Source organism: Tetrao urogallus, assembly GCF_951394365.1.
Source record: "Tetrao urogallus genome assembly, chromosome: 19".
Lineage (NCBI taxonomy): Eukaryota > Metazoa > Chordata > Aves > Galliformes > Phasianidae > Tetrao > Tetrao urogallus.
Genome location: NC_136832.1, coordinates 359,455 through 373,858, shown reverse-complemented (window position 1 = coordinate 373,858; position 14,404 = coordinate 359,455). Strand labels below are relative to the sequence as shown.

Below are 14,404 nucleotides of genomic sequence, written 5' to 3'. Positions count from 1 at the left end.
CCTGGCAGGATCAAGTACATTGGTCCAGTCCTACCACACTGAATATATTTCTTATCTCTGGATGTTGTTCCCTATTTGAGAATACAATAAGAATGCTTGTGGGTCTGCACCTTCAAACCAGTCTCACACACTAAAAACAACACCTAGGGACCTGAGCTCTGCAGGACATCATCAGCCCCGACAGCCCAGCATCTCCCCCTGCAGTCACCCCGCAATCCAAGACTTTCTCCACACCAAGAGGGCTCTCCCACTGCTTCTACTCCAGCTCATGGCTCTTGTCTACCATCTTCCCTATGCCATCAGCAGTGCTTCCCACTGACAATGCTTGCCTTCCTCACCTCCCACCACTGTGGGATTAGCAATGAGCTCAGCATCCATTATTGCCACTCAGCACAGAACTAACAAATATAAGCATCTGATGTAAGCTGAAAGATAGTGATGATGGTACAAGGCTCCAGTCCACAGCAGGCACAGGCTCACTGTGCTCACAGCTGTGTTGGAAGGTGCAGCAGAAATTGCCAAAATAGAGAATTGAGAAGATCTAGGACAAGTCACAGTTGCCTCTGATTTGCACAGCAAAGGACCATGCCTGCATGAGACAGTCACTATAGCCCTGACAAGCAGCAGGCATTTTTAATTAAGCTAGTTCTCCCTGTGACCTCCACTGCAGCTATACAATATGAACACAGCAGCACAAAAAAATGCTGACCACGAGCTGGGAGCCCCAGTGCAAATCCCAGTGGAACAACTATTCTAAAGTGCAAGAGACTAAGATCCACACCAGCAAAACTCCCCACTAGAGCTGGGCACTGAGAGCATCTGAGAGCCTGTGCTGGCTTGTGCGCAACACTGCAAGCTGCCTTGGTCAACTTTCATTGTGGCCAGCTTCATTCTCATACACATTTCTGTTAAAACAACTTTAGAAGAGATTGCAGCCACCTGGCAGAGAGCTGACCCTGCAGTTATGTGCAGCAAACAGAAACATCCTTCAGCTGAGCACTTCTACAGCCAGCTGCTGAGCTGCACCCTAAGTTACGCAGCAAGAACTCTCCTTCCTCCATCCCCACTTCCACACAGCAATGTGCAGCAAGAGGTCAGACACCCACCTGAAGGCACTTTCCTTCTATTCCTAATACCACCATTTACAAACGACAGCACATCAGCAGCGCACTCACAGCCTGACAAGGGGGAGGAAGCCCACGGACACTCAGACACACGGAGACCCACAGCGGGGGCACAGACCTGCCGGTATCTCCGCTCCGAGCACACCTTGCAGAGTCCATTGAAGCGGTTCATGGCTGCAGCCCCCAACCTCGCCGTCAGCCCATGAAAACGCAGCGTCCCGAAGCAGCCGTGCTCCCGGTCTCCTCGTCTTGCACCAGTGAGAAACAAACCCCAGTCAAACTGGCATGACCGCCCATGGGAACCCAGATCCAGAGAAGAATGGCAGGAAGCCACCTTTCACCTTCCCGGCCCCTGTCTGTGCTGTATGCCGCTTTACGATAAGCCAGAGGGCTTCCTGAAAACCCCAAGTGACAAGGAAGAGAGAGAGTTTTATATTAAAATTCCTGTCAACTCTTTAGTATTCCCTGGTCCCTGCTCTGTTGATGTGGCTTTTGTTCCTGTGGCATTCTTCAGCCGCACGGAGCACTTTGTTATTGCGACGTTCTCACAAACACTTGGAGGATGTCTGAGCAGCATTTCACAGGCACTGACTGCGCAAGCCCGACTTCATTGCACTGCTTAGCCTGGAGAGGACAACAGAGAGTGGCTTTCTTTTTAATTAAAAAAAAAGTTTGTTTTTCGGAGTGCGGACCCTAAGGAAAAAAAGCACGTCCTCATGCTTTGTGCTCATGGAGTGGGATCGGAGGTCAGCTGAATTGTACCTGTAGTGTAATCTCAAAAATAAAGACAAACTCTCAGCTCAGCCAGCAGCAGGGCAGCGCTGAGCAGCTCTGCACTCTGCAGCAAGGCTTCTTGGAGAAAGCTCCTAACACAGAGATGGAAAGGAAAAGCTCGAGGAAGCATGGGGCCCCTTTGCAGGGTAAGGGATGGCCATGCAGGAAGGAGAGGGACTCCGGAGCTCCCCGTGAGCCGGCACCTTGCAAGGCCATTGGAGCTGCTCCTCCGGGCACAATGGCATTGCTAAGTCTGCATGGGGAGATCCACCTCCTCCCAGCCACCATCTTTCCAGTCAGCAGCACCACTGGGGAGGAAGGGAGGAGAGGGGCGCTGGCTTTGTTTGTCCTGCTCAGTCCTACGCTTTAAAACAAATAACTGAAAATGCAGCTGAGGGAAGCAGCAAAGCGGAATTCAGCACAGATAAATCACAGGGACGGCCGAGCCCTATTTCCGATGCAGGCCATGTGTTTGCATTCCCATTTCCCATCTTTGCCTCTCCTATAAATCACTGAGGCTCCACCAAGAGCCCTTCCCTTCCCAGAGCAAAAGGCCCCAGGAGGAGGGGAGCAGACGCAGCCGTGCACAGAGACCTAGAGCCGGCCAGGGACGGATGCTGCACTGCAGGCGGGCAGCCAACTCCAGCCCATTGCTCCTTGTTCCCATCACTCCCACTCAACAGCAGGTACTTGGTCTCTGTGGTACTGTTCTGGACAAACAGGAGGTCCCTATTCAGCAACAGGGAGCAAGTGTGGGATTACTACACCCATTACCTCCTTGGGTTGGGAACATTAATTGCTCGTAAAGCCACCGTGTCAACAGGGAAACTGAGACAACTCCCATCTCAGCTGAGGACTAACACTCTGTCCCTCCTGCTCATCTAAACCCTGCATGCAGGCTGCTTTCAGCCCCTAACCCATGCACCGCTGGCAGGACAGAGCCCAGCTGTACCCACCTTCAGCTGCCTCATGCTCGCAGTGTCCCGGCCCTCACACGCTGCACTCTGACCTCCCAGTACTGGTTCTTTAGGAAGAAAGAAAAAAAAAAAAAGCACATAAACCCAACAGCACACAGCTCCTGACGGCCACTCTCCCTCCCCACCACATCCACACACCATGAAAAAAATCATTATGTGCTAGGGGACATCACCTCTTGGCTAGGGCTGCCCCACATGATGGCAGCTGTGAGGGGGGCTGCACACCCAGGGTAGGCATTGCTCCCTCACCCTGCTATCCCCAGCACATACTCCTCCATGCACCCCAGCATTGTGGTAAACAAAGGCAGGAGAGAAAGCCCATCACAGCCCCTGGGTATCAGAGCCTAGCCACAGTGTCAACCCACAGGAGAGAGGCAGCTGCAAAGCTGGGGACCCACAAAGAGCTCAAAGCAAAGCATGAGTAAAGGGCAAAGGGGAGAGTTCAGTGCCAACGCAGAGACTGCCAAACTGCCCAGGATGCCCAGCACACTGATTCCACTGACCACTACAGCTAACCATGAGGCTGGTGGCTGCTCCACACCACAGCGGGGATAGACATGAGTTTAGCACCCCTCCCGCACCATGCCAACCTTCCCAGGATGTTCGGAAGGGTGACATACCTCTGCTCTTCTTCAGCCGCCGCACAGCCACCTTCAAGTGCTTGGTCCTGCCCAGATCCTCCCCAAGCAGATAGTACCAGCCACTGATCTCCTGTGGGGGGAGAAAGAAGCTCTCAGTGTTGGGGCAGGTACTCCACCTCATTTAACTCAGTCTGGTCGCCCAAAGCTCCAGAGTCCTGCTGCAGGAGCTGCCCTGGCCAGAGCACAGAGGCTGTCCTGAAGCACTTCTCATAAGAGACATGGAACCAGGTAAAACTACCCACCCCATGCTCACAAAGCAGGGTGACCACACCAACCTCCAGCAGTGCTGGGCACCCCACATCAGAGCTCCCTCTGCCCCATCCCACCCACATGGGACATCTCATCCAGGAGCCACCATCTTCAATTACCCTCTGGGCGATCAGCAGAAGCTAGAAAACAAAACATCCCACCCCAATCACAGGAATCAGATAAGGACTGCAGGAACCATCAAGACAAGAGAGGATGGGGTCCATTAAAAAAAAAAAAAAAAAAAAAAAAAAAAAACAAAAAAAAACTTATGCTTTAAATCCACAATGAGGAAACTGCAGAGCATGGCGTATCCAGCAGCACCACTAGGCCCAGGAGGCTGGGCTAGAGCTTCCCAGATACAAAGGGGGTCCCAGAAGGACCATGAATTCCCCATATCCATCCCCACTTTTCCATCACGGTGAGAGTAATGTGCCTTTGGGCTGCATGCAGGGATGATCTCTGCAGTGAGAACTTGTGAAGCTCATGGCCAAAGCCTGAAATCTTGGTGTGGTATGACCAGAGCAGAGGCTGTTCCTGGGGGCAGCTGCAGTTCAGAGCTGCTCTAATCACCCTCACTGCTATTGAAATTAAAAAAACACTGCATATCATTTGTCCTCACTACCTCCTACTCTCACTACATGTAGTTCAAACAAACAGCTCCTTTTAACCTCTTACTAGGCAGCAAATGTCCAGACCCCAGGTGATTTGTGAACACTCCTTAAAGCCCTTCCAACCTGTCTGATGTGCCAGCACCTGGTCTGGGCTGTCCAGGGACAAAATCCCTAACTGCCAACAGCTAGGATGAAAGTTTTCGATGTTTCACTGGATCAGCAGAGGTCATTCACAGCATCAGCTCTGCAGACTCCTTTAGAAAAGCAAAGCCAGCTGTGTGAAAGCTGTATTACCCAGCAGCAGCCAGGCCGGGGCAGCAGCAGGGACAGACCTGCAGTAGCAGGGACACAGCCTGGCACAGAAGCACCTTGCAGCACCGCTGCTACCAGGAACACCCTCAGGTGTGGACACCCCTACAGTTGCCCACCCCACACTCACCTCAGCTGTAGAGCCCTGTCTGCTTAGTGCAGGGAGAGAGACAGAATCCTCTTCCAAGGAGGGTGTTCCCACCATCCATTGGTTACCACCCAGAGGCCGTTGGACAGGTGTGACAAGTGCCAGCAGGCTGGGTAAGGCTGGTCCCATCTCCCAGCCCTACACAGCACTCACAGGAGCCACATCTCTGCACCCCCTGATGCTGCTGAGTGCGTCCTCACTGAAAGGAGCAGCAATCCCCTGATCTAGGATTCCTCCTCTGCTCCCCACCCCTGCCTCCAGCAGTGGCACCCACAGTGCCAGCTCACAGTGGCTCTGTACTGGCAGGTCCTTGGACACCTTCAAAGTCTCCTTGCCTGCTGGTGCAAAGAGCCAGCTGCTCCCTGTTCCTGCCCTGAAGGAGCACTACATCCACCTGCTCAACCCAATCCTGCACACAGTGCTCCAGATGAAGGTACCTTGTCCAGGGTCAGGAGGGACTTCACACCAAAGCTCATGCACCCAATCAGTTTCCTTTGCCTGCAAAAAAGTCAGAGACTATCAGTGCACACTACTTGAAACCTCTCCTAAGGACCATTTGCCCATATGCACCCCTTTTCAGGGGCCATGCAGATATCCCTGCACACAATGGGAGCTGGGCCACGTCCAGAACATGCTCCTCTCTCCACGTCTGGAGTATATGTGATGTAACCACACAGTCTGGCTTGCAGCAGGAGCAGGAGGGAGCTGGGATGCAGCATCCTGGTCACCTTCTTGATGCTGACAGGACCGTGGCCAAGGAACCAACAGCCACTTGCCTGAGCAGGTGGCACAATCTTTGAGGTGCTACAGCCCAAGCTGCTGTGCTTTCCTCATCCCTGCGTCACCCCAGCAGGTAGGGGAGATCCCTGCCCTAAGCCCCAGCCAACAGTGTAGATGGGAATGCTAAATGCTGGCTGTGGTGACTGCCACCAAGCAGCAGCATCACAGAGATGGCAAGGGCCCAGTTTCCTCTCCAGCAATCTGCACGCGGAGCAGCCTTAATTCCCCATGTGCAGCAGGCCTGTTGTCAGGTCATGCTCTCGAGGAGCTCACATGGGTGGCCAGAGCAGAAGGCAGGTGCACTGCAGTGACAGCCCTGTCCTTAAAACATCAAAATGCAGTGTGGAAGGCACATACCTGCAATCTCTCTCTCGGTTCCAGACTGTGATCAGAAGACGTTTCTGCTCATCCTCCTCCTGTACCAGGCTGCAAGAAGCGGAAGGGCAGCCCATGAGTGCGCTCTGCCCAGCAGACCTCAGCATAGGCTGCCTGCATGGCCATGGGACCCACACCCTCCTTGAAGCCAGGTATTCTCCACTCCCTGCACAGGCCCTGCAGCATCACCCCAGCTGGCGTTCCTCCAACAAGGCACTGCTGCACCGATGTACTCATTCCTGACGAACCACAGCACAGGGATGTGACCTCCCCTAGGCAGGTGCTGGCAACACTGCTCCAGTGCCTTAGGGGGGTATCATGCAAAAGGACACATCCAACATCAATAGACAAAAATGAGGAACAAGGAATTGTGCATGCTATGAAACAAACATTCTGACCCAGATTAAATGTTGCATGAGGATGGAGGTCTGTCAGACATGTTTGCTAGCAATGAGGTGCTGTACCGAAACATTCCATGCCATAGAGCTCCCTTCCCATGCAGAGACATGCTGGAGCTATAAGAAATCCTTTTACCTTTCTCCTCCATACGGTGCCAATACTACTGCAGGCACAAGGAAATTGAGTGTGTTTGCTCAACTCCTGCCCAGCAAGTGTCCAACTATGCGGGAACACCACTGCCACATTGTGTGCTGACTGCTGCATGAGCTCTGCCCAAAAGTTCAAGATATTTCAGCTATAAAAAACAGCAGAATAATGCCTGTCACTTCTCATCCCAGCAGCAGAGCAGCTCATGCGTGATGCATGTTTATTACAGATCGTAATGTAAAAGCAAACACATCATCTTCGCTTCCAGAGGGTGCTCCAGGACAGTAACCACTGATTCCCCACTGCTCTGTGGGACCTGGGGGATAAGCCAGAGCCATCCCTGCTCCATTGTACTCACAAGACAAAGTGCTCGTGGAAGATTGGGTTTTTGCTGTCTGGCACAGTCTTTGTTTTCTGTCTGCACTTCCCGTCGGCATCTGGCACAATTGACATCTGCATGGGGAAGCAAGCAGCTCATCAGCCATCACAAAATAACACTCCGCAGCAGTTCAGGAGAACAGCACAGCCACTGTTACAGGTGGCTGAGCCTCAAAGACCTGGCTGAGCCCATGCTCACAGGTAGCTTAGATCACTTTGCCTTACGTATGTCAAACAATCGCATTACAAAACTCCTTAGAGGGTGGTGGAAGGAAAACAGTAGAATATCAGGGACTGGTGCACACAAATGTGCTGGTCAGTCTCTGGCTTGCAGCCCACTTGCAGAGAAGATGCTTGCTGCACTGCACACACCACAGGGCAGCCCAGGGCACTACTCCGTTGGTTGCCCAGTGGGGTGCTCTCACCCCTGAATGTCTCTCAGAGCCCCTCTCAGCGGCTCTCCTTCGCTCTTCTGGCTCAGGCATCACGTCAACAAAGCCATCAGCCTTGCCACCAGACCAGCAACTTCCCCGCATGCTGCTCATCCATGTTAAGGTAGGGAAGCCCAAGGAAGAAATAAAAGGGATCATGCTTGGAAGGGCCAACACCAAAGCCCCAAGAGAGCAGGAAGAACCTACCTTCACGTAGGAGTCGCACGGCCGGTACTCTGTCCCCATCAGACCTTTTGCTTCCACGACTAGAAAGGAAACAAAGCCCCAAATCAGGCCCCACAGCATCAGGAAGGCAACTCTCTGCACCTCCCTCCTTGCAGGACCCTGCACACCTCCCTAGCAGCTCAGCCTTAAACAGGGGAAAGGTTCTGCCATATTTTTTCTTTATGACAACCCTGTTACAAATACTGGCATCTGTGGGTGAGGTTGGCAGCAGATGCAGTGCACCATTCAGATGGCAAACAGCATTTCATCTGCCTGACTTGACTCTGCACTGTGTTCTCTGCCCTAGAGCCAAATGTATCATCAACTAAAATACCCACGGCCACATCCTGATGGCAGTCCCACTAACGGGGTCTCAGCTTTGTCCCAGTGCTGACAGCAGGGGACCCTGTGCTTCCTAAGCAGGAGCTGGAGGCAATATCTGTGCTGCAGAGCCCAGAGAGTGCAGGACAGGCTGTCAGAGTGAGGCTGAGCTCACTCCTAACATGTAGAGCAAGGCAGCAGTGCCTCTGCCTTTGTCAGAGCAGGATGTGTGGCCACAACAAGCGAGGTCATCCTGGCAGAAACCATGGTGTGTGAGGAGAAAGGGGCTCTTGAGGATCCTCTACTGCCCTGTGATGCAGTTTGCAAGGTTCCTCCACAACAGGACACAATAAGAGCCTCCTTTGGGTTTAAAGGTGTTGGGGTGGAAAAAAACCCAAACATTTTCCTACTGTTGTTTCTGTACAAAGCTTCCCTGCACAACTGGAAAAGGGAAGCAACTGGGGGAGATGAGGGGCTGAGCATGGCTCAGCTGTTCCCCACACCTCCATCTCGTCACAAACAGGGAGGGATGAGGCTGGACTGAGAAGTAGAATTTTACTCAAGAAAAAAACCTTTTCCATCCCTCCTGCAGGTGTCTGGCACAGTCACCCCTAATGCTGCTGGGAACCCCAGGTACCTGATTTCCCTTTTGTTCTATAGAGCTTAACTCCATGGCAGCAATGAGCCTGCTTTGCTCACAAAAAGGGGATTTTGACTCCACTTCACATTCTTGGCTTCTTCCTTGAGCCTACAACCATTTATTCATCCCAAAGCCCTAAGAAGACCACAGCAAGGAAAGTTCTGTGCCAGAAGACACAAGCACGCATATCTTTCACTGCAGGAGCAATCCTAGTGAGCCCCATGGGTGCCCCCAGACAGGTCTCTTCCCAAAGAAAAACTTGGTTCTGACACTCACATTGGCTCAATACCTGTCAACAAAGTGGCAGTGCTGCAGCTCCTGGGCCTCAGGTGTGGATCCCCTGGTGCTGCACAACTCTCCTTACAACCCACTCCCCAGAGATGGAAATTTTCAATAGAGCTTCACTTGTTCCCAGGGGAACATGTCATGGTGTGAGCAACAGCACCACCATCCAGGACCAAGTCAGATGCATTTCTGAAGAAATATTTCTGATGCTCAGTGTTTGAACTGAACCATTTGGAAATCCTGCAAACAATTTTTGTCCATTTCAGATTTTCTTTTCCAAATTACATCTCTGTCTTTTTCTCTCGTCATGCAGAGTGAAATAAAAACTTGATATAACCAGAATACAAAACTTGATATACAAATATCATAATATCATAATACAAAACTTGATATAACCAGAATACAAAACACACTGCAGCCACCAATGAGAGACTCCAGAAATTTTGGTTCTGCACTAAAGAGCTGCTCTATTTGATGGAGCTGCTCCCAACAGCCACCACAACGCTGTCCCCTGGATCTGAATGAGGGGATGGCAGTGCTGTACCTTTTGTATCTCCCCCACGGGCTCTCTCAGGAGGGCCACCTCTCCACACACCCTAGGGCAATCAATACTCACCATGCAGCATCAGGGAGCGGTCCTGCACCTCGATAGACAGCTTCAGCTGGCCTGGGAGAACAGAAGAGAAACAGCGAGGAGGTAGGACCCTCATGCTGTCGCCAGCATTCACAGCATGGGGAACATCATGCTCCCCGTGCACAGGGCCAAAACCATCCTGCCTCCCCACCCCAGGCACAGGGGCTTTGCTCAGGGAAGCAAGGGAAAGGTGTGGGAAGGGAAATCTGCTACCAAGGAAGTCTTTAGACTCAAAAGCTTTCCAGGTAAAACTGCATACTGCTTTCTCAGCGTGCAGTAAGTTTTTGACACAAACACCCATCAGAAAGGAAGGGGGAGCATCAAGGGGTTGCTGCTGGATGAATTCAGCAGAGGGTGAGGGGAGCCTTGCTGATGTATGCTGCATATTCAAAGCTCCCCCTGCCCGGTCCACATTCAACCTTCTCTTCCCCTCCTCTGAGCTCCACAGGGCTGCATTTCCCAGGGACCCAAGGCTGATTAGCAGACTGGCAAAGCTCCTAAAACCAGGAGTCAACACCTGCCCTAACCTGGAATTAGAAGTCTGTTTTCAGTCACCTTTTTGACACCAAATAGATTGTGAACGAGGCCAGGAGCTGCCAGCCCCAGGAAGAGTTGTGCTGTGCTGCACTGCCTGCAGACCCTCCACTGCTGAGCCAGCAAGCAGGACCCAGCCAGCCCAGGGTTCCACGCACACCAGTACCCTTGCATCAGGGAGGGAGGGGACAGCCTCAAGGAGCTCTGTGAATAAAATACCACTTTGTAGCACGTCTGGATGGAGAGTCCTCAGCCCCCAGTGTTATCATCACTGTGAACAAGAGCAAGAAGCAAAGCCAAGAAGAGATGAAAAGTGGCTCCATAAGCTGCAGTTGAGACGTGACCACCACAATGCCAAAACCACAGCCAAGTTCTCCCAACCCAACGCTGCCTCCAAAAAGCTGACCCCTGTGAAGGTTGGCACCAGGAGAAGAATTGGACTGATCAGCACATGGAACTGGGGAGGAAACTAGGAAGATAGCACTGGCTGGACTGCCAAGACTTACCCAATCTGCTACAATCATCACAGTCAGAACCAAGCTTGTGCAGGGGTACCAACCCACCTGGAGCACATGGCAGTGCTTGGTGCTGTGCAAAAGGATGGGGAGTGCAAAGAGGGAACAAACAGACAAACTGGAAGACCTTGCAACCTTGAGTGAATTTATATCCATCAGTGTCTTTTGAAGTACTTAAAGTGACAGGAAAATGGGAGGACTCCAGCAGAAAGAAGATGCAGGAGTAATGGAGACAAGAAAGTGCCAGACAAGGGCTCTGCAGGGTTCATACCAGGGTGATGAGGCTCAACCTGAGCATCCTGCTGGGAGCAGCTCCCAGGATGGCCCCCACAAGCAGATCCAGGCTCACACTTGCATGTCTAGGACAGTATCAGCTGAAACCCTGGGAGACCCAGGCTGTCCTCTGAATCCAGAGAGCCTCCTGCAGAGATGCTGGGACAAGATGGGAGCACTCATTCCAAAGAGCAAACAAAGGAGCATCCCAAAGACGCCTCTGCCTGTCAGCAAAGTCACCACCAGCAAGCACAGCATCCACAGCTGAAGACCACATCACTCACTGCCCACTCTGCACACAGATGATGGCAGAGCCAAGAATAAAATCCAGTTCTTACATGTCTATAAAATCAACCTGAAGCTTCTGCTGCCTTTCGAAACTCCCATGTCAAATCCCCAGGCTCCCACCACATATCTGGGGCTGCAATTTGTGATTGTTGGCACTGCCCAGACCTCTCTGCAGGCAGCTGATTCCCAGCATTGAACTCCAAGCAGTTACAAAGTATGGGGTTGAGGCTTTGCCCTGCCAGCTCAGTTTTTCTCCCATTCTCATGCATGCACAACCCCTCATTAACCTGAAATCCATCTCCAGCACTCAGACTGGCACAAAATCTCTCACGATGGCCTTTGGCAGGATTTAGGTAAAATGCTGCTGAGGTGTGGAATGTGAGATTCCCCACTGAACAACACCCCAGAAGGGTCCCAAGGATTAGGGACCCTGCTGCCAGCCTGGATGCAATGTGCAGAGTTTAGGGGTGATGCAGGGTCCCACATCCACATAATTGTTCCGAATCAACTCAAAACCAAATGTTTTCAAACACTCCTGGAGAGTCAAACAGATGGAAAATATCACTGGCACAGCATCTTTAGTCCAAAGCAAAACAGCCCATTTACACTCTTTTCTTGGCACGAAAAAAAACAACAAACTAACTGGTAAACATCACTCTTGCACATATAAACATCATTTCAATTACAAAACACCATTTCATTTAGTAAGAGACGCACCCAAGAGCTTGCTTTTGCAAGGTGGGGATATCTTAAGAGATTGTTTAACCCGAAGCAATTCAGAGAACTCAAACTTCATCTTTCACTAAAAAAAAAAAAAAAAAAAAACAGTTGACAAAACTGTCAGATTTCTCTTCAGCTCCTGTGTGTTTCAGTGTTTGAGTGCACAGCCATGTCTATGTGTGCACATACACACGTGAAAGCAAGGCAAGAAAGACAAGACACACCTTTCTGGGTGGGTAAATCAATGCAGCTTTTTAATCTCGCACCAATTTACAACACTGAGAATTTTGTGCCACCAAAGCCACCCCAGCCTTTTGAGCCAATCACCCTCTGCAATCTCCAGATCTCTGACCCTGTGGGAACCAACTTGCTGCTCCTCTATTAGCATTTAACAGTCACTACAGCACAGAAGTAAAACGCTCCTCTAACCGAGCATGATGAGGAGTCAGCCCAGTAATGAATGGGTGCTGGGAAAAAGAAAGGAAACCTTTGTGCCAGGTAGTGCAGGGGGCTGGGAGCTGCTGGGGCTGCACAACTCCGGGACAGCCATGGGGCCAAGGCTCTGCCCAGCAAGGGTTGGAACAAAGAACTGGAGTGCACAGGACACTGCATGCTGGTGCACTTGGACAGAGCAGCTCAGCAGCAGCAGCTGCATTTCCTCAGATGCACGGAGCAGCAAACTTCCCCAGGGCTGGGAAAGCAGGAACACAACGTCTAGCTGTGCAAGCACTTAGGCTGCATTTCTACCACTCGCCAAAAGCAGAGTCAGAGAAAGATTCTTCCCAGGTTTGCCTTTTTCAGTGCATCTCTAAAATGAACAAAGGGAAACAGTTTCAGTAGGGAGGTCCTGGCAGAGCTTGTCCAGGTCATCTGGATCAAAGGTGTTAATATAAACAAAAATAGGTACAGAGAAAAGCCAGAGGAAGAGGAAAGAGAAGACAGCTCATCCCACAGCAGGGCTCACAGACAGCTCCTGGTTGCATATCCATCATGGAGAGCAGGGCTCATACGACTGCCACCAGGAGGACACTCAGGGCCCATCCATTTGGACGTCATCATCTGGGAAAGAAGTGATTTGAGCTGATGCACAGAGCTGGTGCATGGAGAACAGGGATGAACCAGGCAGCAACAAATATAAGCTGGCAAACAAACATCCCCACCCATGAGAGAAGCTTGGTGGGCACGCAGGAATGGCATATGTTGGGAGCAGAACCAGCAGGCAGGAAAATTTATTCCTTGCTGATGATCTCTGGTGAATGGAAAAATTGGGTTTGTGCTCCTTAAAATGCTTTTCTGTTTAATTGAGAGAAAAATGCAGGTTTTACCTAGGACAGAAGAGATGAGAACCACGGGGGTGCACAGCAGGGTGCTTCTACCCCAAAGGGGCATTCCTAGCAGCATAGGGCAGAGTATCCCAAGGCCACCATGTATAGCTTCAGATACAAGCACAGCCTTTGCAACACCATGGTCATCCCCACATGGGCAGCTGTGCCAGCCACATCACCCCACTGCTGGTGGGCCCATGAAGAGTAGCGGGCTGCCAAGATCATGGAATATCCCAAGTTGCAAGGGACCCATAAAGATAACTGAGTCCAATGTTACTGGGCACAGACAAAGTCTTTGTCACAAAGACTAGAGGTTTTTAGCTTCTTAGCTTGTCTTGAGCAAATGAACACTTAAAAGCCAGAAAGAAGAAAGTGCAGCACACTTGGCTGCCCATGGGCTGCCCTGCTCTGCTTGCACTGCCCTCTCCATGCCCTTGTGTCATGACTGCTTGCAACACCCACCTACAAAAATGAGCAGCAGCCTTGAAATAAAACTTCTGCTTTAAAATTCCTCCCAGTTGGGAAGGGCAGGCAGCCTCCCCCCATGCAGGACAGCCACTGCCAAACCATCCTGCACACGAGTGGAGGCCACACTGCACTACCTGTCATGGCTTCAGGACCCAGCCACAGTCCCGTGTCCCTGGCATTCTTCAAGTCCATGCACAGTCCGCACAACTGAGGCGGCTGCAGGAGGATCCACAAAGAGCTAAGAAGGAGACGGGGGATCTGCCACAACTGTGGATGGCTCCACAGAACAATCCCAGCTCACACTCAGCCAGGGGGGGCAAATCACCTCAGTAGCTGCAGCCCGGATCTAGGGCTCAGCAGAGCCAAGCATTACCTCAGCTCAGTGAGGCAGAAGCTCTGTGTTAATGCCTTTAGAGCAGCTCCCACCATTCCCAGCATGAGCCACTGCGGCTCCCAGTGCCACACCACATCCCCTGGCACCCCGAGCCAAGCCAGGCTCACGGCTTACCGAAGGTGGTGAGGCAGAAGGAAGCTCCCAGGGGCTCAGCCCGGCGGGTGCAGAGTGAGACTCTGTGCACATTGCCAGACTCCATGGCAGGACAGCTCTAATTAGCAGAAATCGCAGCCCTCCCTGTCAGGTCTGAGAAAGCTGAGCTAGCTGCAGCCAGGAGGGACAGGCTAGCCAGCAGTGGCGTTTCCAAGGGACGCGCTCCAACCGCCGCGTTTGAACAGCGCAGCTCCCATTGGCCCCGCGGATTTGAATGGAGGCCGCACCTGTCTGGGCAAACAGGGCCAAACCCGCTGAGCCCAGCAGCACTCTGCCCGCCCGGCGG

The 14,404-nt window shown here is 51.9% G+C and overlaps 1 protein-coding gene across 2 annotated transcripts in view; it reads right to left on the bottom strand.

The window, feature by feature from the left end:
• RGS3 (regulator of G protein signaling 3) overlaps positions 1–14,164 on the bottom strand; it is a gene marked incomplete at both ends in the record, with an annotated part of 63,556 nt that extends 49,392 nt beyond the window's left edge. The window contains 8 exons of one of the 2 annotated variants that reach the window (XM_079544860.1): positions 2,855–2,922; positions 3,496–3,586; positions 5,271–5,331; positions 5,971–6,039; positions 6,893–6,987; positions 7,551–7,609; positions 9,431–9,481; positions 14,080–14,164. In XM_079544860.1, coding sequence (XP_079400986.1) covers positions 2,855–2,922; positions 3,496–3,586; positions 5,271–5,331; positions 5,971–6,039; positions 6,893–6,987; positions 7,551–7,609; positions 9,431–9,481; positions 14,080–14,164 — 579 coding nt within the window. Of the gene's footprint in view, positions 1–1,242; positions 1,297–2,854; positions 2,923–3,495; positions 3,587–5,270; positions 5,332–5,970; positions 6,040–6,892; positions 6,988–7,550; positions 7,610–9,430; positions 9,482–14,079 lie in introns of those variants that run through there. The other variant, XM_079544861.1, reaches the window with a different exon arrangement.
• Between the last annotated feature and the right edge of the window lie 240 nt (positions 14,165–14,404).